This window comes from Panicum hallii, chromosome 6, assembly GCF_002211085.1.
Source record: "Panicum hallii strain FIL2 chromosome 6, PHallii_v3.1, whole genome shotgun sequence".
In the NCBI taxonomy this organism is placed as follows: Eukaryota; Viridiplantae; Streptophyta; class Magnoliopsida; order Poales; family Poaceae; genus Panicum; species Panicum hallii.
This window is the reverse complement of record NC_038047.1, coordinates 33,532,932-33,554,675: the sequence shown is the minus strand read 5'-3', so window position 1 is coordinate 33,554,675 and position 21,744 is coordinate 33,532,932. Positions and strand designations below refer to the sequence as shown.

Sequence of the window (21,744 nt, the reverse complement as noted above, 5' to 3'; positions counted from 1 at the left end):
TCGTTCGGTGGAGCGCCAGTTGGTCGTTGCGCAGTGTGACGACCGAGAGCGAGTCCTTTACGCCGCAGGGCAGCTGCGAGGCTCCGCTCTTGACTGGTGGGAGTCCTACCCAGCTCGGGATCGTGAGGCTCTCACGTGGGACCAGTTCCGTGAGCGTTTCAGGAACCATCACATTCCTGAGGGCATCATGAAGATGAAGCAGAAGGAGTTCCGTGCCCTTAAGCAGGTAAAATTTAACGGAAATTCCCTACCATTTCTTTTGAGCTTGATCTATCCTTGATTTCTTTCGTAAAACCTGACCAATTGAGCGATTTCTATCCTTGTTATCTGTGTTCGTTATTTCAGGGACCGATGACGGTGACGGAGTATCGTGACCGTTTCCTTCAGCTTGCCCGCTACGCCCCTGCCGACGTCGCTCGTGATAGCGATAAGCAGGAGTACTTCAAGGAGGGATTGGATGATCACATCCAGTATGCGCTGCTGAACCATCGCTTCGACAACTTCAACCAGCTGGTTGATGCGGCCCTCAACACCGAGCGCAAGCGCCGGGAGATTGAGGATAAGAAGAGGAAGATGGCTCCATCCTCTTCGGGCAGCAACACCCGTCCCCGCTATCAGCATCCTCAGCAGCAGCAGCAGAGGCCGCCACAGCAGTACCAGCAGCGGCAGCAGCTTCCGCCTCGTCCTCAGCAGCAACAGGCGGGACAGGGTCAGAGGCTTCCGGCGCCTCCGGCTCCACCAGCTCAGAGGCAGGGAGTGCCCACTCCTCCTGGGCAGCAGGCCGCTGCATTTCCGCGAGTGTGCTTCCACTGCGGCGAGCCAGGGCACTACGCCAACGTCTGCCCTCGGAAGGCGCAGGCGGGACAGCAGGGGCGTGCAGCGCAGCCCAAGGCCCCAGCTCAGGGCAGGGTGAACCACGTGACGGCCGAGTCAGCGGCCGAGGCTCCCAACGTGGTTATTGGTACGTTCATGGTTAATGCCCATCCTGCTACAGTGCTTTTTGATACTGGTGCTACGCATTCTTTCATCACCCAGTCTTTTGTTGAGCATCATGGTATTCCTACTAGCACATTAAAGAGGTGCATGATAGTGTCTTCACCGGGAGGGCAGTTGAGGTCTCATGTCTTCTGTCCCAGAGTCAGTGTGGCTATAAGGGGGGTAGATTTCAGTGCGAATCTGATGGTGCTAGACTCCAAAGGCATAGATGTGATCCTCGGAATGGAGACTCTTGCTAAGTGGGGAGTCCGGATAGATTGTGCTCAGAGGACTGTTCTTCTGTCAGCACCGGATGGTCAGGAGGTCACTGTTGGAGCTACAGAGCCTTCTGGATTTATTCATCAGATGGAGGCTAGACCCACGGATGGTATTCGCGTGGTGTCTGAATTCCCGGATGTCTTTCCGGATGATTTGCCAGGTATGCCGCCTGATCGCGACATTGAGTTTTCTATTGATCTCTTGCCTGGCACAGCTCCTATTGCTAAGAGGCCCTATCGTATTGCTCCTGTCGAGCATGAGGAGGTTAAGAAGACTGTCGACGAGTTGCTAGCTAAGGGTTATATCCGTCGCAGTTTCTCTCCTTGGGCTTTTCCTGTGTTGCTTGTAGAGAAGAAGGATGGCTCGAAGAGGATGTGCGTCGATTATCGGGATCTGAATGCAGTCACTATCAAGAACAAGCATCCATTGCCCCGTATTGAGGATCTCTTTGATCAGCTTCAGGGTGCTTGTGTATTTTCGAAGATTGATCTGCGTTCGGGTTATCATCAGCTGAAGATTCGTCCTGAGGATGTCCAGAAGACGGCATTCACCTGCAAGTATGGGTTATACGAGTATACGGTCATGTCCTTCGGCTTGACTAATGCTCCGGCTTTCTTCATGCATCTGATGAACAAGGTTTTCATGGATTATCTGGACACCTTTGTGGTGATATTCATTGATGATATCCTGATATATTCCAAGTCAGAAGCGGAGCATGAGGAGCATCTGAGGCTTGTGTTGCAGAGGCTCAGAGAGCACAAGCTGTATGCCAAGCTCAGCAAGTGCGAGTTCTGGATTGACGAGGTTCCGTTCCTCGGTCATGTTATCTCCAAGGGAGGTATTGCTGTGGACCCCGGAAAGGTGAAGGATGTGCTTGACTGGGTTGTACCACAGACGGTGAAGGAAGTCCGCTCTTTTCTGGGCTTAGCAGGTTATTATCGGAGGTTCATTGAGAATTTCTCCAAGATTGCGAAGCCTTTGACTTCCTTGCTGGAGAAGGACGTGGGTTTTTCTTGGACTGATGAGCGTCAGAAGGCCTTCGAGGAGCTGAAGAAGAGGTTGACTACGGCGCCAGTCCTTACTCTGCCGGACCAGAGCAAGAGGTTCACAGTGTATTGTGATGCTTCGAGAGATGGTCTTGGCTGCGTCCTGATGCAGGAAGGCAGAGTTATAGCTTATGCTTCGCGGCAGTTACGCCGGCACGAGCTGAATTATCCCACTCATGATCTGGAGTTAGCCGCAGTTGTGCATGCTCTGAAGATATGGAGGCATTACTTGTTTGGGCAGAGGTGTGATATTTACACCGATCACAAGAGCCTCAAGTATATTTTCACTCAGAGTGAGCTGAATATGCGGCAAAGAAGATGGCTAGAGTTGGTCAAGGATTATGACCTGGAGATTCACTATCATCCGGGTAAGGCCAATGTTGTAGCAGATGCTCTGAGCAGGAAGAGCTATGTTAACATGGCCGTGGCTTTTCAGATGCCTCAGGAGTTATGCGAGGAGTTTGAGCAGTTGAGCCTGGGTTTCTTGCATCATACCTCGGGTACATCGTTCGAGGCGGAACCCACTCTAGAGGCAGAGATCAGGCAGCATCAGAAGGAAGATCAGAAGTTGCAGGAGATTCGTGAGTTGCTCAAGATTGGCAAGGCCCCTCATTTCAGAGAGGATGATCAGGGTACCTTGTGGTACAAGGGTCGTATATGTGTGCCGGATGTAGCAGATCTCAGGAAGTTGATTTTGAGTGAGGCCCATGATACCGCATATTCTATCCATCCGGGTAGCACGAAGATGTATTACGACCTGAAGGAACGATTCTGGTGGTCTGGAATGAAGCGTTCCGTTGCGGAGTACGTGGCTATCTGCGACACTTGTCAGCGTATCAAGGCAGAGCATCAGAGGCCAGCCGGGTTATTGCAGCCGTTGAAGATTCCAGAGTGGAAATGGGAGGAAATCACTATGGATTTCATTGTTGGCTTGCCTCGTACTCAGAAAGGGTACAACTCCATATGGGTAGTAGTGGACCGGTTGACGAAGGTTGCTCATTTTATTCCGGTGAACACTACTTACTCCGGTGCTAGACTCGCAGAGTTGTATATCTCCAGGATTGTCTGTCTGCATGGTGTTCCGAAGAAGATTATATCTGATCGAGGATCTCAGTTCACTTCACGGTTCTGGGAGCAGTTGCATGATTCGTTGGATACGAAGCTGCGCTTCAGTACTGCTTATCATCCTCAGACAGATGGGCAGACAGAAAGAACCAACCAAGTGTTGGAGGATATGCTTCGAGCCTGCGCTATTCAGTATGGTACCAGCTGGGATAAATGCCTGCCGTATGCAGAGTTTTCTTATAACAACAGCTATCAAGCCAGTCTGAAGAAGTCCCCGTTTGAGGCTCTGTATGGTCGGAAATGCAGGACTCCGCTGTATTGGGATCAGATTGGTGAGAGGCAGGTATTTGGTCCGGATATTGTTGAGGAGGCCGAACAGTTGGTACAGCAAGTGCGAGAGAATCTGAGGGTCGCTCAGACTCGTCAGAAGAGCTATGCGGATGTTCGTCGTCGAGATTTGACCTTTGCAGTGGGTGATCATGTATATCTGAAGGTCTCACCGATGAGAGGAATCCGCAGGTTTAATGTACGAGGGAAGCTAGCTCCTCGATACATTGGTCCGTTCAAGGTGTTGGAACGGAAAGGTGAGGTGGCATATCGTCTGGAGTTGCCACTCAATCTCTCAGGAGTGCACGATGTGTTCCACGTGTCTCAGTTGAAGAAGTGCTTGAGAGTGCCAGAAGAGCAAGCACCGATAGAAGGGTTGGATGTGCAGGAGGATCTGACCTATGTCGAGCATCCGGTGAAGATTCTGGAGACATCTGAGAGAGCTACTAGAAACAAGAAGATCAAGATGTGCCGTGTTCAGTGGAGTCATCATACGGAGGATGAGGCTACTTGGGAGCGAGAAGACGAGCTAAGGAAGGCATATCCCGACCTCTTTGCTAGCTAGCCTATCCGAATCTCGGGACGAGATTCCTGTAAGGGGGGTAGGTTTGTAACACCCTAAGGTAAATTTTCCCTAATTTTGATGAATTTATTTGAGTTTAAATAAATTTTCCAGTCTTTTACTTAATTTATATCGCATTTAAAGTAATTTTATGACGCAAGAAAATAAAATTTATCATAAGATCAACTTGATTGTGCATTCATGCTGGTGCATTATTTTAATTGTGTTGAATTTATGGACTTGAATTCAAATTGTAGTTTGAATTCAAATAGTTTGTTTGAATTAGTGGAGTGTAGAAAAAGAAAAGGAATAGAAGGGAGCCCAGCCAGCCGGCCCACTTCCCTCTCCCTCAGCCCAGCCCAAAACCCTCTCCCTCTCTTCCCCCTTTCTTCCCGCGTGGGCCAAACCCGAGGCCCAGCACCCTCCCTTTCTCTCTTCCCCCGCGTGGGCCACGACCCCGGCCCGTTTCCCCCTCAGCCCCGCGCTCCCTTCCTTCTCCCTCTCGCTGCCACTCCGGGCCCACCTGTCGGCGCCTTCCCTTCCCCTTCCTCCCAGCGCCCGATTTCCCCCCCTCCTCTGTTTTTCCCCTCGCCGGTCCGGCCGCCCTGCCGCTGACCGTGGGCCGCCCCGCCGCACCCTGGAGCTCCCCTCCCCTCGCTCGCGCGGCCCCACTGGTCATCGCCCGAGCCTCCTCTCTCTTCTAGAAGCCCCGCAGCACCTGGGTAAGGCCGAGCCGCAACGAACCGCGGAAGGCACGGGATCCGTGGCCGTGATCCGCACGCCGAGGACTGTCCCCTCCCCCTTCTTAGCCGCGGCCTCTCTCTCGCGTTCCTCCTCAGCCGCATCCACCTCCCCCACCTCCCCTCTGTGCTCTAGTGCCACCGTGCCGCAGCTCGGCCCGAGGACAGTGCCGCCATCGGCCGAGCCCCGCGCCGCCGCAATCCCACCTCTGCGCCGCCAATCCCTCACCGCAGGCCGTCGTCGCAGCTTCCAGGCGTGGTAAGGCTCCTGCCGAGCCCCTTTTCCCTTCCCCTCTCCCTCCGCGTAAGCGCGTTCCCGCGCCGCCATGTCCCGTGCCGCACTCCACCGTGGGGAGCCTCGGTCCGACCCCAATCCGTCGCGCTAACCGCCCAGACGGGTTCACCGTCGCCCACTCCCTCTCCCCGGCCAAGCCCCATCCCGAATCGAGGTCGGACGGCCGATATCGGCCTACGCCGGCAAAGCGCCGCCGCGGGAAGGAACTCCGGTGACCCCCCTCCGCCGTCCTGTGCGCCGTTCGCCCTGAGCCGTGCGATCCCGGGATGGGTGGGTAAGATTAGATCGAGGGTAGCTTAGATCCGAACCGTAGGATCGAGATCCAATGGATCTAAAGCGGGCGTACCGGTTCGGGGTAAGGATGAATCGGAGCCGTCAGATCTGGATTAGGTGGTCTAGATTAGATCCGTTTAAGTATAGGCCAGGAGCGTCGGATTTGGATCTGACGGTCGAGAGTCACGCGTACCCCTTCGATTAGTGAATCTAATCTCAGCCGCGCGATCAAGATCCGAGGGCCCAGAACAGATCTTACCGCTTCAGTCACGTCTTTTTGCTAAAGAGCCCTCACCTTTTTGGGGAATTAACCCGCGGTCCACGTGTAGTTCAAAAGAAATTACGGATAGGTCCTGTTTTATGCTTTTAGGCCCCTGGCTTCTCTGGAATTTGAACCCGCCGTCCAAGCCATGCCTTTTCACGTGCTAGCCCCTGAATCTAGGCTTTAATTACGTTTTAGTCCTCGGTTTTTGTCCAGAAGCCCCTGGAAGTCCTGTTTTTCTTACAATTAGGTCCCTGGATCCTGTTTTAAGCGCAGTTTTCGCGTTTCAGCTCCGTTTTAAGTGTTCTTTATATCCACGCGATCGTTGTAACGCGTAGATTAGTTCTAGGCTAGTTTCATGTGCTGTTCTGTTGGATTGGTGTACTGTTTTCTTATAGTTTGTTCTTGTTATGCATGTGTGTATGTGTGGGCTATGTTTGATGATCGTGAGTAGACGCGGAGCCTTGGGAGCAGTACCAGGAGCAGCCGTCTTCCGAGCACTTCGAGCAGCAGCCGGGAGAGTACGAGGAAGGCAAGTATAATATGAACCTCCTATCACTTTTAAATACAATTTCATACTGCATTTTAATTTTGTATGCCTATAAGGATTTCCTAGCCACCTTTATATCCTTTATATATATCCTTTGGGTTGCATTTTGGTTAGTTGTGCTAGGTTGCTGCGCTACAACACACTTGGTCCTTTTTAATTAATTTGTTAATGGTCTTATGCAACTTAATTCTGGAGCCGACCCTCTGTGCTGTGTGCTTGAGTGGTTTGTGCGTCCTTAAAAGATGTTTTGTTAGAAACATGGTTTAGGGGGCCAGCACGGTGCTTAGTGCTTGGTTGGCCACTCTCCCTAAGGACCGGTTCATAGAGCGACAACCTGGGACAACCGCGCAACCACAAGACTGGTATGGGACGGTCTTGACTTACTAATTAGGTCATTTTGGTTCGGGAGTAACTTACCTGCGTGGGCAAGAGGGGTGGTAAGCTTCAATGGTCCCTGCTCCTCCGGCTTGGTCTGTGCTGTGTGTCTTGTACCCCCGGAGGTGGGCCCCATCGTCGCTGATCCAGAATCCTTAGCGGTTACACCTTACCAACGTGATTCTTTGTAACAGTCTCGTAGTGTGCTTGCTAGCCATCTCACCCAAGGAAGTGTGATGAACAACTAGCGTAGCTCACGACTTGTGGGTAAAGTTGTGCAACCTCTCGAGAGTGTAAAACTGATATATCAGCTGTGCTCACAGTCATGAGCGGCCCAGATCCTCCGTCTGATTAGTGGGGTTATCAACCTTTGACGAGGGCGATTCCCCGGGTGGTTTTGGTTTGGATGGTTCTCAGTAGTTCTTAATTAATATTGATTAATTCTTATGCAATTTGGGTTATGGTAATTTATCCACTCGTAGTAAATAGGTTTTAATAAAATTTGCCAAGACTAAAAGCTAATGCAGTTGAGTCAGCTAACCTTAGAGCCTCATGCTCGTGTTATACTTGTTGAGTACTAGTTTGTGCTCACACTTGTCTCTCTACTCTTCTGTTCTCTTTCGGATATCTTCGACTGCTGCTCAGTGCCCGGCAACGTGGAGGACTACGTCAGCGGCTTCGACGACTTCTAGGCGTTTGTCTCCCAGTCGACGTCCCTGTGGCGCCCAGCTCTTCATGTATTCATTTTACGCTTCCGCATTCCTTGAACTGATTCTTGATTCAGTTGTAATAAAGATATTCATTTATTAATTTATACGCTTTTATTCGTGACATGTGTTGTGATATCTTGATAATCTGTTGTATATATGCGTGACTTGATCCTGGCGCATATATGATTGCTCGATTTATGTTCTTATAAATCGGGTGTGACAGAGGGGAGGGGCAGGTGCGGGGGTTAAGTCCCCAGGCACACAGCACAGCGCTGCAGACCCTGGCGCCATGGGTCAACAGCACGGTGTCGTGACCTTTGGCGTTGTGCCTCGAGCACCATCCGCATCAGCATCCTACGTGGATAATCACGGCGCCAAAGATTACGGCTTTGTACTGTAGCGCTTTCGTTTGTATTTGACAAATTTTATCTAATCATGGACTAATTAGGCTCAAAAGATTCGTCTCGTGATGTACAATTAAACTGTGCAATTAGTTATTTTTTTACATATATTTACTGCTCCATGCATGTGTCCCAAAATTGATGTGACGGAGAGAGTGTAAAAAGTTGGAATTTAGAGTGCATGTAAACAGGGCCCAGGTACATGATGAAGACACCAAAGTGGACTACTATAATGTGACGTGAATCTTGAACAATCCGAGATTCAAGTTCAGTTCATCAGTTCATAAAGCAGGCACAGTGCTAGATTATGTGGTAACGGTTAAGAGCTAAAAATTGTCAAATGTGGACGATGGTAAGTAAGCTATCGATTATCATCAGTCATGATCTAACGTGGCCGTGTCCAAACAGCGTCAGACATCATAAAGAGGTTTCTCCCCGGCCGCCTTGGTTGGCGGCGCCGGCGGCGATGGCGCGGCCTCGAGCAGCAGCTTCACGACGGACCTCATCGACGGGCGGTTGATCGGGAGGCTGGACGTGCAGAGCAGCGCGACGTGGAGCGCCCTCACCATGTCTTCCCTGTACTCGCCGGCGAGCCTCGGGTCCAGCACCGCGTCCACGCCGCCGCGCTCGATGCCGCCGTGCACCCACCGCACCAGGTCCTTGTCCCCGAGCTCCGGCGCGATGGGCCTCTTGCCGGTGACGAGCTCCAGCATCACCACGCCGAAGCTGTACACGTCGCTCTTCTCCGTCATGCGCAGCGTGTACGAGTACTCTGGCCAGGCGAATGCACGCACGCAAGAATCACGGTCAGGTCGCCGCCGTCGGCAAATCACGCGAAACATCACAAGTTTTAGGTAGGTAGCTAGCTCACCGGGAGCGATGTAGCCGCATGAGCCGGCGATGGCCGTGACGGCGGCGGGGCCGTCGCCGACGACCCTGGCGACGCCGAAGTCGGCGACCTTGGCGCCGAGCTCGGCGTCGAGGAGGATGTTGTTGGACTTGACGTCGCGGTGCACGATGGGCGGCGCGCAGTCGTGGTGCAGGTACGCGAGGCCCTCCGCGGCGTCGGCCATGATCCGGTGCCGCGCCGGCCAGTCCAGGAGCCCGCCCTTGCCGCCGTGGAGGAGGTCGCCGAGGCTGCCGTTGGGCATGTACTCGTACACTAGCAGCCGGCAGTCGCCGCTGCGGAAGCAGCACCACAGCTTCACGATGTTCTTGTGCCGGATCCGGCCCAGCGTCGCCACCTCCGCGTCGAAGCTGTCCTTCGCAGCGCCGTCGACCGCCTTGCCCCCACCGCCCCACAGCTTCTTGACGGCAACGACGGCGTCCTCGCCGCCGCGCCCGACGACGGCCTTGTACACCTTGCCCGCCGCGCCCATGCCGACCACGTTGTCCTCGTCGAGGCAGCCCAGGATGTCGTCCTCGTCGAACTCCACCTTGTGGAACGACGTCAGCGCCCATCTGGGCCTGCCGCCGCCGCCGCCGCCGGGCTCCCCGGCGTGTCCACTCCGTTGGCTCCGGTACGTGTAGCAGAACCACGCGACGCCGAGGAGCAGGACGACGCCTGCAACAGCGAGGATGGAGGTGACGCTGCCGACGAGGTCGCGCCGGCCGGATCCGGACTGGCGGCCGCGGGGACACGCGCCGCGGCACAGAGCCGGGTTGCCCGCGAAGCTGTCCCTGTACATGGAGCCGGCGAACAGAGGAGGTAAGGCGCCGGTGAGCCGGTTGTTGGACAGGTTGAACAGACTCAGCTTGAGGTTCTCCAGCTGCACCGGCACGTCGCCGGTGAGCTCGTTGCTCGACAGGTCGAGCGAGTTCAGCACGGGCAGCTCACCGAGCTCTGGTGGGATGGTTCCGGTGAGGCGGTTATCGGCGAGATCCAGCTGTGTCAGCTTGTGCCACCGTCGAACACCTTGTGGCAGCTCGCCGGACAGCGAGTTGTTCCTCAGATCAAGACGGCCAAGCGTGGAAACCTCGGCGAGCGACGCCGGCAACGGCCCGGAGAACATGTTGTTCGCCGCTGACAGCTCGAAGAGAGCGGGCAGGGTGCCGATCTGCGCCGGCAGCGCGCCAGTGAAGCGGTTGTCGGAAATGAGCAGCTGCGACAGGTTCGTCGCCATGGCGATGGTCGGGTCCACGGTGCCGGACAGCTTGTTCCCGGCGAGCTCCAGGAGATACAGGTGCGGCAAGGCCCACATGTCTGGTGGCACGGGGCCGGACAGCTGGTTGTTCGCCAGCCGCACGCGCGTCAGCGTCCGGCATTGCCCGAGCTCCGCCGGAATGGGGCCGAGCAGCTCGTTGTTCAGCATCAGGAGCTGCTCCAGGTTCCCGGCGCCGCACAGCGCCGCCGGAATCCGACCGGATATCCGGTTGTCCGACAAGTCGAGGAACTGGAGCGGGCTGTTCTTTCCGAACTCCGGCGGCAACTCCCCGGTGAGACGGTTACTGAAGAGCCTGAGGTCTGCCAGCGCCAGGACCTGCGCCAGCGTCGCCGGCACGCGGCCGGACAGCTCGTTCTGGTACAGGTGCAAGCTCTCCAGCCTGGGCGCGAGGAATAGGTCCGCCGGTACCTCGCCGGTGAGCCGGTTCATGGAAGCGTCGAAGAACCGCAGCCGCCTGAGCTGCCCGAGCCCATCCGGCACCCTCCCGTCGAGGTGGTTGGAGTAGAGCTCGATCTGCTCGACTTTCTCCAACCTCCCCACGCCCGCCGGGATCTCGCCGGTGAGGTTGTTCGTGGAGAGGTCGAGGTTGACGAGGCTCTTCAGGCTCCCGACCGACACCGGAATCTCGCCGACGAGGCCGCACCCGGCGAGCCAGAGCACGCGGAGGCGCGGGAGGCCGGAGAAGGACTGCGGCGGCAGCGCCGATGGCGCGAAGGGGTTGTACGCGAGGAGGAGCTCCTCGAGCGTGGTGACGTTGAGCAGGAGCCCCGGGAACGTGCCGGAGAGCTCGTTTCCCGCGAGGCTGAGCGTGGAGAGGGAAGGGAACCCGGCGCCGTAGGCCCCCGGCACCTCGCCGGAGAATGCGTTGCCGGAGAGGTCGAGGCGCGTGAGCGACGGCAGCGCGGCGAGGCAGGCCGGCAGGGGCCCGGCCAGGGAGTTGTAGGAGAGGTCGAGGTGTACGAGAGAGCTCAAGGAGCAGAGCGGGTGCGGGAACGCCCCGGAGAGGGAGAGGTTGGAGAGGAGGAGCGAGGCGACGGCGGGGGCGTCGGAGGCGGAGCGGTCGGGGGAGCAGAGGAGGTGCGGCCAGCGGCACGGGGACGGGGAGAGGTGCGTGTCCCAGGCGGCGAGCACGGAGGCGGGGTCCGAGAGGTTGGACTTGGCGGCGAGGAGCGCGGCGAAATCCGCCGGAAGCGCGGCTGCGGTGGCGAGGGGGAGGAGGCAGAGGAGGCGGAGGAGGAGCAGGGGAGTCATGGGGGAGGTGTGGAGTGGTGTGGAGGGAGTGGGGGGGCGGGCTTAACCGCCGTCAGACTGACTCCAATCTGTGGTCCGATTTGGCTTTTGCTGGTCCGATCGGAACTCAGGCACTGGTCCGATCTGTAGTCCGATCTGAACTCACAGGCACTGGTCCGATCTGAACTCAGGTACTGGTCCGATCTGTGGTCCGATCTGAACTCAGGCACTGGTCCGATCTGAACTCAGTCATTTCCGATCTGAACTCAGTCATTCCTTCTGAATGACTGAACTGAACTCGTACTGGTCCGATCTGAACTCAGTCATTTCCGATCTGAACTCAGTCATTCTTTCTGAATGACTGAAGCTAAAAGATGGAATGTTTGAATGACTCAGTCATTTCCGATCTGAACTCAGTCATTCCTTCTGAGTGACTGAAGCTAAAAGATGGAATGACTGAATGACTCAGTCATTCCGATCCGAACTCAGTCATTCCTTCTGAATGACTGAACTCAGTCATTTCCAATCTCCTCTCTCTCCCGGGAAGACGAACGACGTCCAACTCTCCCGTGGACTGACCATTTGTACGGAAGTGTTTTGCATCGCGGTGGGGAGCCTGCATTTTGCACTCTCTCTCTCCTCGAAGTCATTTTGCATAACCGGTATGCATGCTCGGTTGGAGTTGGATGGCTGCTGCTATAGTGCGCGAGGGAAGGCAATATACATTTGCCTCGACTTTTGGCTCGTGGATTGGAGTCGGTCTCAAGGGGAGTGGGGGCTTTTAAAGCGTGGGGACTGACGGGTGGGCCCATGTTTGTTTGACTCTTTTTCTAGAGGAAAGGTATTGGAGTCAAATTTTGATTATAAATTGGCACGTTGGAAGCACACCACCCTTTTTTTGGGCAACCACACTATCCCTGCGACTTTCTTGAAAAATGTAGGTCAAAGAATCCAAACACACACATTTTCTCTTCTTTGTCTTTTGTGATCCATTGACATTAGAATTTTCAAATGATTTGAGTTGACGTAGCAGGGATGATAACGGATCGAAATTTTTGTGGAATGGTATGTCCACCCTTCACCGTAATATTTATCGTAATTCTAAATAGGGATATATGCCTATCTAGAGATACCAATATCAATATGTCGAAGCAAAAAAGGCTTTTCCGTGAATATACAAAAGATTCGGTTCAAGAAACACAATTACTGATTTTATCTGATCGTCATGGTTGTGTCCTCGTACTTTCTAGGCGATTACATTGTGCAGTTCACCAACATTTCTTAACTAGCAACCCAAATTTAAGAAAAAGTAGATATTTACTTAACACGAAAAGGGATAATATTTCGTTTAAAAAAACAAAAAGGGATAATATTAGTTACATATTATCTTACATACTTCCATCACAAAGGGACTCGAAAATTCTAGTTAGTTACATTGCAGGAGGGATGTCATGGGGGAGGTGTGGAGGCAAAGTGGAGCACAGCAACCCTGTGAATCATGTAAATTGCATGTCGCAAACACGTTACCGATACTTTGAAGTGTATGAGACATGGGTGCCAACATGTTCTCAACACACAGCACCAAACTCATAGAGGAGACTAATTGTACGGTGAACTTGTAGAAAAGTCGAAAATGCAGCAGCATAATTGAAACAAAAAGGGATCATGTCATATATCTTCTCCTGGAATCCCAGACCATTTTCTTATTAGCAAAGCTTGAGCCACACAGGCTGCTCCATCAACCATGGTCTTCTGAGTGCCTTGTCTTCTTGAGCTTCTAGCATCCCTCCCATCCTGTAATCTTGAGTCTTAACATTCGGCGGCATATCAATTTTGGAATCTGATATTGTGTTCCATAGCAGGCAGGGACTCAGGTCTGCAAATGAGCAAAATGTGTTTCAATCAACTCCCCAAGCTTATGCCAGGCGCAAGATTTTTCCAGTTCCTTGGTCTTAGAGTAGCTATTTTTCCATAGTTGGTGGCCACTGCATATTCTGAAAGCACAAACAGTTCATTAGTTTTCAGAGCTCTCACAGGGTAGCAGTGGAACTAAGATTAATAAGACCTCACAGTTTTGGTCTAAGCCACGTTTATCTAGTATCCTAATATCCTATTTGTAGAGTACTAGTATGTATGTATACTAATAAGAGCAGGGAAGGGAAGCAATGCAGGAGAAAAAAAAGGAAGATCCCTTATACCTTGATAAACAGCAAAGATGACAGCATGTAATTAATCCCAATTTCCCTAAAACGATAAAGCTATGCAATCCTGGAAAACAAGACAAATGGGAGATTAGTAAGGAACGCACAAATGTTTTACTAGTTACATTGTCGGAATTTCAGAAGAGAAGGACGTGTCTGCAGCTGCTTTCTCTGCTCTGGCCCGGCATCGACACGCCCCGTGCGGTCGCGCCATCTCGCCGCTGCTCCTGTCCGCTCCGCCGCATTACTGCGACATCCCGCCGCATGTGAGCCTGACGCCCTGCGCCGCCGTGAGCTCCTGCGCACGGCTGCCCTGCTCGTATCCATATCTGCGAGTCGAGAGCCACTGCCGTCATCTTCCCTCCAACAGTTACCTGCAGTCCCATCATGCATCTCTCTCAAACTCTCCCACCAATCCTATTATGTTTTTTCTTCCTGCAGTACGGGATTGGAGGCGGCGTCGCAGGCGGAGCCGCACGCACAGAGACAGGGACGTGATTCGAGACGAAGATGCACGGACAGAGGAGCACGAATTCGGGTCCACATGTCAACGATACAAGATGGATTAAAAATCAACGTACCGCAGAAACGGGCCGGTCTTTAGAAATTGATAAAGAAAAGATAGCAGTACGCAGCAGTTACAGTATTTCATTATTTATACGTACCACAAGTGGATCAGTCGTTCGGATTGTACATATATGCATGGTATGTAGTAGTAGTAGTAGTATTTAGTAACGTAGGTAGATCCTTGGATGTTGGGCGAAGGATGAAGTCAAGTTTAACCAAAGCTTCGGCCGGGTTTCCGACATGTATATCTTCGCGCACTGATTCGGCAATGAGATCGAATGGAGGAGCACCCCATTTTTGTCGTCCGCTTCGTTCCCAGGCGATGAGGAGCGTGGACATCTGGCCCCAATGGGCTATCCATGTGGCCTGGATGTCGGAGATGTAGGTGCGGTGCTCCCACCGGTCCCCGTTGCTGAACGCCATCCGGATGGGCTTGAATCTGATGGCCTCGCTGTACATGACAATAGACCTGGCAAAAGCATCCTTGATTTGGGGTGTCGGGCTTCTGGCACGGTCGTACGTCGCCATTGTCGTTGCGGCGTATACGGCGGAACCTTTGCCGAGAGGTACCTTCCAGAGTGATTTGTGGCCACCATCGATGATATCTCCGTAGTTCAACGAGAACGGGAGGGTAGTGGCGCCCTGTACACCTGATGCGAAATTCTCGAGGAAGTACCATTGGTTAGTGCCATTAGCAAAACCGAATAGATATAAGTCGTCCTCAGCCAAGGCAAGCGTGGCACTGTTTGCTGGGCCCCGCTCCGGCCCCGCGGTGACGTGCAGCATGATCCATCCAAGGGGCGCGGCCTTGAAAACGCTTCGACGTGGGCCCAGGACGTATCTACCGTCGATGTCTCTTGGGTGGTACGGTGGGTTGCTTGGCGCCTTGAGCAGCGTCTCTAACTGCGTGTAGAGGTGTGTGTATGGTTGGGTGGCCAGGTTGAAGTAAACATGTCTGATACGCACGGCTTGGGCTTGGCCGCCGCCGCTCAGGGCAGCAAGCAGGGACAGTGCTGCCACTGCAGGAAGCAGGAAGGCGTGCATATGATGCATGGTGGACTTGCTTCTGGTGTGTAGCCGCTCTAGCTGCTGTGTATATAAGATGGCCTGGATCGAGCGTTTTACTCCGGCAAAACATCGTTTTGGGACAATCACACACTTTGTGTGTACATGTGCAGAGAACACACTTTGTGTGTACATGTGCAGAGATGGCTGGACCGAACGTTTTACTCCGGCAAAACATCGTTTTGGGACAATCACGCACACTCTGTGTGGCAACCGACAAACAGAAACAATGCACGCACCTGCTTCGTTCGATGTCATGCGCGGCCGATCATTTTTTCAGCCCATTATACATGCATGGTAGGCAGGCAGCACTTATACGAACTAGAACATCGGTTATTGTGCGCCCTACCGTTTGAACAAACAAATACAAGTAGGTAGAATGAAATGAAAGGCAACAAATCACAAGCATGATATAGGATAAATTCAATATGAAACCACTGCATATGGTAGCAAACACATCATCAACATCTAGCTTACATGACCCCAAGACGTGTTTAACACAAGTAAAATGCTGCAGCGAACTACCTCCATCACTGCCACCATTGTCTTCTCCAAGCTCTTGCTCTTCTACTGACATGTCCTGTAATGTCTGCTAGGAAAATGCAAACACATGGAAAGCAACAGAGGAGGAACCAACTCACCCTGAGATGCTGCTGTTCAAGCCCACGAAGCCTGCTGCAGCCATAAGAAAAAACACGACATGCAATCACTATGCCCTTTTACTGATGAAAGGCACAATAGGCAGTGAAAGCAACAGAGGGACAAACTCACCCTGAGATGTCGCTGTTCAAGCCCACAATCTACATGATTTGTACCTGCTGCATGGGCACGATTCAATTATGGAAAGGAATTTTCTATACAACGTAGTAATAATTGATCAGCACACTCAAGAGGCAACGGCCCAGCACCCTTTTTATCAATTTTTATCAACAGTTCTGAACTTTGGTGAAGGTGCTAAATTTAACTGCCAAAACTGAAATGATGTATTGATACTCAAGTACACAAGAAACCAGGTTTCACAATAACAAGCTCTCCATGTCATCATCAGAGCCGATGAAATCAAATAACTCTAAACATGTCCAGGAATAGAGCTACAGCATTTCTTACTCTGAACATGTCCAGGAATATAGCTACAGCATTTCTAGATGCACTCCAAACATGTGCAGAACAATAGCTACACTTTCAAAGCACTGAATTTGTTTTCATCAGAACTCCATACATGTGAAGGAAATTTTGGCAAGGACTGATGGCTTTACTTCTTCAAAGAAAAAATAAATGACAGGAGTTTACCACAATAATGAACAGAATGGAATATGGAATCAAGGGCTATATGGCTTCATCAGCTTACAACATATTTCATGAATTTTTGTAAACAGTATTACTATGAACTACAAGTTTGGCAGCCAGTAAAACCAAAACAACTAACAGCCTGCAGGCTCCTGCCTAGAATTAACACACAAGTTCAAAGAATTCTAACAAGCTATAACTAAGAATCAGCAGAGATGCAAAAGGAATTAGCACTGTACCGTGAGTTCAGAAAAATCAATGGATGCTTAACCTACTCATTGTCGTACTAATCCTCGTCATCATCAATATCTTCTGCCATCTTAAAGTTGGTATAGCCTGAACCAAGAGTGTTAGACAGTAGATGTTTACGCTTTGTGTGCGGGTCCTGTGCTAGACATGTATAAGCCGGCTGGCCCTATGTTTGGTTAGAGAGTCCTGTGCTAGGCAAAATGACTTCGAGGAGAGAGAGAGTGCAAAATGCAGGCTCCCCACCGCGATGCAAAACAGTTCCGTACAAATGGTCAGTCCACGGGAGAGTTGGACGTCGTTCGTCTTCCCGGGAGAGAGAGGAGATTGGAAATGACTGAATTCAGTCATTCAGAAGGAATGACTGAGTTCGGATCGGAATGACTGAGTCATTCAGTCATTCCATCTTTTAGCTTCAGTCACTCAGAAGGAATGACTGAGTTCAGATCGGAAATGACTGAGTCATTCAGACATTCCATCTTTTAGCTTCAGTCATTCAGAAAGAATGACTGAGTTCAGATCGGAAATGACTGAGTTCAGATCGGACCAGTACGAGTTCAGTTCAGTCATTCAGAAGGAATGACTGAGTTCAGATCGGAAATGACTGAGTTCAGATCGGACCAGTGCCTGAGTTCAGATCGGAGCACAGATCGGACCAGTGCCTGAGTTCAAATCGGACCAGTGCCTGAGTTCAGATCGGACCACGTATCGGACCAGTGCCTGAGTTCAGATCGGACCAGCAAAAGTCAAATCGGACCACAGATTGGAGTCAGTCTGACGGCGGTTAAGCCCGCCCCCCCACTCCCTCCACACCACTCCACACCTCCCCCATGACTCCCCTGCTCCTCCTCCGCCTCCTCTGCCTCCTCCCCCTCGCCACCGCAGCCGCGCTTCCGGCGGATTTCGCCGCGCTCCTCGCCGCCAAGTCCAACCTCTCGGACCCCGCCTCCGTGCTCGCCGCCTGGGACACGCACCTCTCCCCGTCCCCGTGCCGCTGGCCGCACCTCCTCTGCTCCCCCGACCGCTCCGCCTCCGACGCCCCCGCCGTCGCCTCGCTCCTCCTCTCCAACCTCTCCCTCTCCGGGGCGTTCCCGCACCCGCTCTGCTCCTTGAGCTCTCTCGTACACCTCGACCTCTCCTACAACTCCCTGGCCGGGCCCCTGCCGGCCTGCCTCGCCGCGCTGCCGTCGCTCACGCGCCTCGACCTCTCCGGCAACGCATTCTCCGGCGAGGTGCCGGGGGCCTACGGCGCCGGGTTCCCTTCCCTCTCCACGCTCAGCCTCGCGGGAAACGAGCTCTCCGGCACGTTCCCGGGGCTCCTGCTCAACGTCACCACGCTCGAGGAGCTCCTCCTCGCGTACAACCCCTTCGCGCCATCGGCGCTGCCGCCGCAGTCCTTCTCCGGCCTCCCGCGCCTCCGCGTGCTCTGGCTCGCCGGGTGCGGCCTCGTCGGCGAGATTCCGGTGTCGGTCGGGAGCCTGAAGAGCCTCGTCAACCTCGACCTCTCCACGAACAACCTCACCGGCGAGATCCCGGCGGGCGTGGGGAGGTTGGAGAAAGTCGAGCAGATCGAGCTCTACTCCAACCACCTCGACGGGAGGGTGCCGGATGGGCTCGGGCAGCTCAGGCGGCTGCGGTTCTTCGACGCTTCCATGAACCGGCTCACCGGCGAGGTACCGGCGGACCTATTCCTCGCGCCCAGGCTGGAGAGCTTGCACCTGTACCAGAACGAGCTGTCCGGCCGCGTGCCGGCGACGCTGGCGCAGGTCCTGGCGCTAGCAGACCTCAGGCTCTTCAGTAACCGTCTCACCGGGGAGTTGCCGCCGGAGTTCGGAAAGAACAGCCCGCTCCAGTTCCTCGACTTGTCGGACAACCGGATATCCGGTCGGATTCCGGCGGCGCTGTGCGGCGCCGGGAACCTGGAGCAGCTCCTGATGCTGAACAACGAGCTGCTCGGCCCCATTCCGGCGGAGCTCGGGCAATGCCGGACGCTGACGCGCGTGCGGCTGGCGAACAACCAGCTGTCCGGCCCCGTGCCACCAGACATGTGGGCCTTGCCGCACCTGTATCTCCTGGAGCTCGCCGGGAACAAGCTGTCCGGCACCGTGGACCCGACCATCGCCATGGCGACGAACCTGTCGCAGCTGCTCATTTCCGACAACCGCTTCACTGGCGCGCTGCCGGCGCAGATCGGCACCCTGCCCGCTCTCTTCGAGCTGTCAGCGGCGAACAACATGTTCTCCGGGCCGTTGCCGGCGTCGCTCGCCGAGGTTTCCACGCTTGGCCGTCTTGATCTGAGGAACAACTCGCTGTCCGGCGAGCTGCCACAAGGTGTTCGACGGTGGCACAAGCTGACACAGCTGGATCTCGCCGATAACCGCCTCACCGGAACCATCCCACCAGAGCTCGGTGAGCTGCCCGTGCTGAACTCGCTCGACCTGTCGAGCAACGAGCTCACCGGCGACGTGCCGGTGCAGCTGGAGAACCTCAAGCTGAGTCTGTTCAACCTGTCCAACAACCGGCTCACCGGCGCCTTACCTCCTCTGTTCGCCGGCTCCATGTACAGGGACAGCTTCGCGGGCAACCCGGCTCTGTGCCGCGGCGCGTGTCCCCGCGGCCGCCAGTCCGGATCCGGCCGGCGCGACCTCGTCGGCAGCGTCACCTCCATCCTCGCTGTTGCAGGCGTCGTCCTGCTCCTCGGCGTCGCGTGGTTCTGCTACACGTACCGGAGCCAACGGAGTGGACACGCCGGGGAGCCCGGCGGCGGCGGCGGCGGCAGGCCCAGATGGGCGCTGACGTCGTTCCACAAGGTGGAGTTCGACGAGGACGACATCCTGGGCTGCCTCGACGAGGACAACGTGGTCGGCATGGGCGCGGCGGGCAAGGTGTACAAGGCCGTCGTCGGGCGCGGCGGCGAGGACGCCGTCGTTGCCGTCAAGAAGCTGTGGGGCGGTGGGGGCAAGGCGGTCGACGGCGCTGCGAAGGACAGCTTCGACGCGGAGGTGGCGACGCTGGGCCGGATCCGGCACAAGAACATCGTGAAGCTGTGGTGCTGCTTCCGCAGCGGCGACTGCCGGCTGCTAGTGTACGAGTACATGCCCAACGGCAGCCTCGGCGACCTCCTCCACGGCGGCAAGGGCGGGCTCCTGGACTGGCCGGCGCGGCACCGGATCATGGCCGACGCCGCGGAGGGCCTCGCGTACCTGCACCACGACTGCGCGCCGCCCATCGTGCACCGCGACGTCAAGTCCAACAACATCCTCCTCGACGCCGAGCTCGGCGCCAAGGTCGCCGACTTCGGCGTCGCCAGGGTCGTCGGCGACGGCCCCGCCGCCGTCACGGCCATCGCCGGCTCATGCGGCTACATCGCTCCCGGTGAGCTAGCTACCTACCTAAAACTTGTGATGTTTCGCGTGATTTGCCGACGGCGGCGACCTGACCGTGATTCTTGCGTGCGTGCGTTCGCCTGGCCAGAGTACTCGTACACGCTGCGCGTGACGGAGAAGAGCGACGTGTACAGCTTCGGCGTGGTGATGCTGGAGCTCGTCACCGGCAAGAGGCCCATCGCGCCGGAGCTCGGGGACAAGGACCTGGTGCGGTGGGTGCACGGCGGCATCGAGCGCGGCGGCGTGGACGCGGTGCTGGACCCGAGGCTCGCCGGCGAGTACAGGGAAGACATGGTGAGGGCGCTCCACGTCGCGCTGCTCTGCACGTCCAGCCTCCCGATCAACCGCCCGTCGATGAGGTCCGTCGTGAAGCTGCTGCTCGAGGCCGCGCCATCGCCGCCGGCGCCGCCAACCAAGGCGGCCGGGGAGAAACCTCTTTATGATGTCTGACGCTGTTTGGACACGGCCACGTTAGATCATGACTGATGATAATCGATAGCTTACTTACCATCGTCCACATTTGACAATTTTTAGCTCTTAACCGTTACCACATAATCTAGCACTGTGCCTGCTTTATGAACTGATGAACTGAACTTGAATCTCGGATTGTTCAAGATTTACGTCACATTATAGTAGTCCACTTTGGTGTCTTCATCATGTACCTGGGCCCTGTTTACATGCACTCTAAATTCTAACTTTTTACACTCTCTCCGTCACATCAATTTTGGGACACATGCATGGAGCAGTAAATATATGTAAAAAAATAACTAATTGCACAGTTTAATTGTACATCACGAGATGAATCTTTTGAGCCTAATTAGTCCATGATTAGATAAAATTTGTCAAATACAAACGAAAGCGCTACAGTACAAAGCCGTAATCTTTGGCGCCGTGATTATCCACGTAGGATGCTGATGCGGATGGTGCTCGAGGCACAACGCCAAAGGTCACGACACCGTGCTGTTGACCCATGGCGCCAGGGTCTGCAGCGCTGTGCTGTGTGCCTGGGGACTTAACCCCCGCACCTGCCCCTCCCCTCCCACCTCTGCTCATCTATTCACAGGAACAGAGGAGGAGGAGAGCTCTCCTCCTCTCTCCCCCTCGCCGCCCCCCCCTCCCTCTTAGATCCACCCATTTGGGGGCAAATCCGGCCGGGCAAGCTTCGGATCCTCGACAAGCAAGGTGAGAGGCTCCCCCTCCTTCAATTTTGTCCACTAGAATGTTGTATGTATGCTACATTTTGAAGAAACCCGAGATGGTGGAATGCATGTGTGGATATACGATTTTTTTCGATTTTAGTTGTATATGTAGGTGGAAGTGGTTCGGCTTTAGGTGCATTTGTAGTTGTAGATGTGTTTCCATGTTGGATTATATGAAGTTTAGTGAGAGATGTATATAATGTGTATGAGTGGGAGTAGTTTATGTGAAGTTGTTGTGTTGGTTAAGGCTTTTTTTGGGTGAAATTGAGATGCATTGCTGATATGGTGATGATTTGGTGAAGACATTTTGCTGTAGAGATGTGGTTAATGAAGAATGATATGGATCTATGGATGCGCTATTTATTCGGCTTTAGATTGAATTGATTGATTATCATGATAGATGTGTGTATTTGTGAGGTAGTTTGCCTGTAACTAGGTGTATAAAAATTGCTTGGGCTTTAGGTGCATTTTTTATATGTGAAGTTTCTTTTTGAATGTTCATGTTATGGATAAATTTGTTGTTTTATGGTGCCATGAC

General features: G+C 54.1%; 3 protein-coding genes across 3 annotated transcripts; 1 reads left to right on the top strand and 2 right to left on the bottom strand.

Moving 5' to 3' along the window:
* Positions 1-8,070: 8,070 nt before the first annotated feature.
* LOC112898222 (receptor-like protein kinase HSL1) lies at positions 8,071-12,807 on the bottom strand. The gene is made up of 3 exons (XM_025966590.1): positions 12,783-12,807; positions 8,732-11,317; positions 8,071-8,632 (listed from the first exon to the last, which is right to left on the bottom strand). Exons 1-3 carry the CDS (start codon positions 12,805-12,807, stop codon positions 8,271-8,273), a joined length of 2,973 nt encoding a protein of 990 aa, XP_025822375.1. The 3' UTR covers positions 8,071-8,270.
* A 1,324-nt stretch (positions 12,808-14,131) lies between these two features.
* On the bottom strand, positions 14,132-15,076 carry LOC112898221 (60 kDa jasmonate-induced protein-like). Its single transcript, XM_025966589.1, has one exon. The coding sequence runs from the start codon at positions 15,074-15,076 to the stop codon at positions 14,132-14,134; it is 945 nt and encodes a 314-aa protein (XP_025822374.1).
* A 1,776-nt stretch (positions 15,077-16,852) lies between these two features.
* On the top strand, positions 16,853-20,637 carry LOC112898220 (receptor-like protein kinase HSL1). Its single transcript, XM_025966588.1, has 3 exons — positions 16,853-16,895; positions 17,411-19,996; positions 20,096-20,637. The coding sequence occupies exons 1-3, from the start codon at positions 16,853-16,855 to the stop codon at positions 20,455-20,457; spliced, it is 2,991 nt and encodes a 996-aa protein (XP_025822373.1). The 3' UTR covers positions 20,458-20,637.
* The last annotated feature ends 1,107 nt before the right edge of the window (positions 20,638-21,744 follow it).

Coding starts and splice junctions, on each gene's coding strand:
- LOC112898222 (XM_025966590.1), bottom strand. CDS start 12,807: ATGTCTCATACACTTCAAAGTATCG. Junction 11,318..12,782: donor TCATACACTTCAAAGTATCG/GTAACGTGTTTG, acceptor ACGGCGGTTAAG/CCCGCCCCCCCACTCCCTCC. Junction 8,633..8,731: donor ATGCGGCTACATCGCTCCCG/GTGAGCTAGCTA, acceptor TCGCCTGGCCAG/AGTACTCGTACACGCTGCGC.
- LOC112898221 (XM_025966589.1), bottom strand. CDS start 15,076: ATGCATCATATGCACGCCTTCCTGCTTCCTGCAGTGGCAGCACTGTCC.
- LOC112898220 (XM_025966588.1), top strand. CDS start 16,853: ATGCAGGCTCCCCACCGCGATGCAAAACAGTTCCGTACAAATG. Junction 16,896..17,410: donor AAAACAGTTCCGTACAAATG/GTCAGTCCACGG, acceptor ACGGCGGTTAAG/CCCGCCCCCCCACTCCCTCC. Junction 19,997..20,095: donor ATGCGGCTACATCGCTCCCG/GTGAGCTAGCTA, acceptor TCGCCTGGCCAG/AGTACTCGTACACGCTGCGC.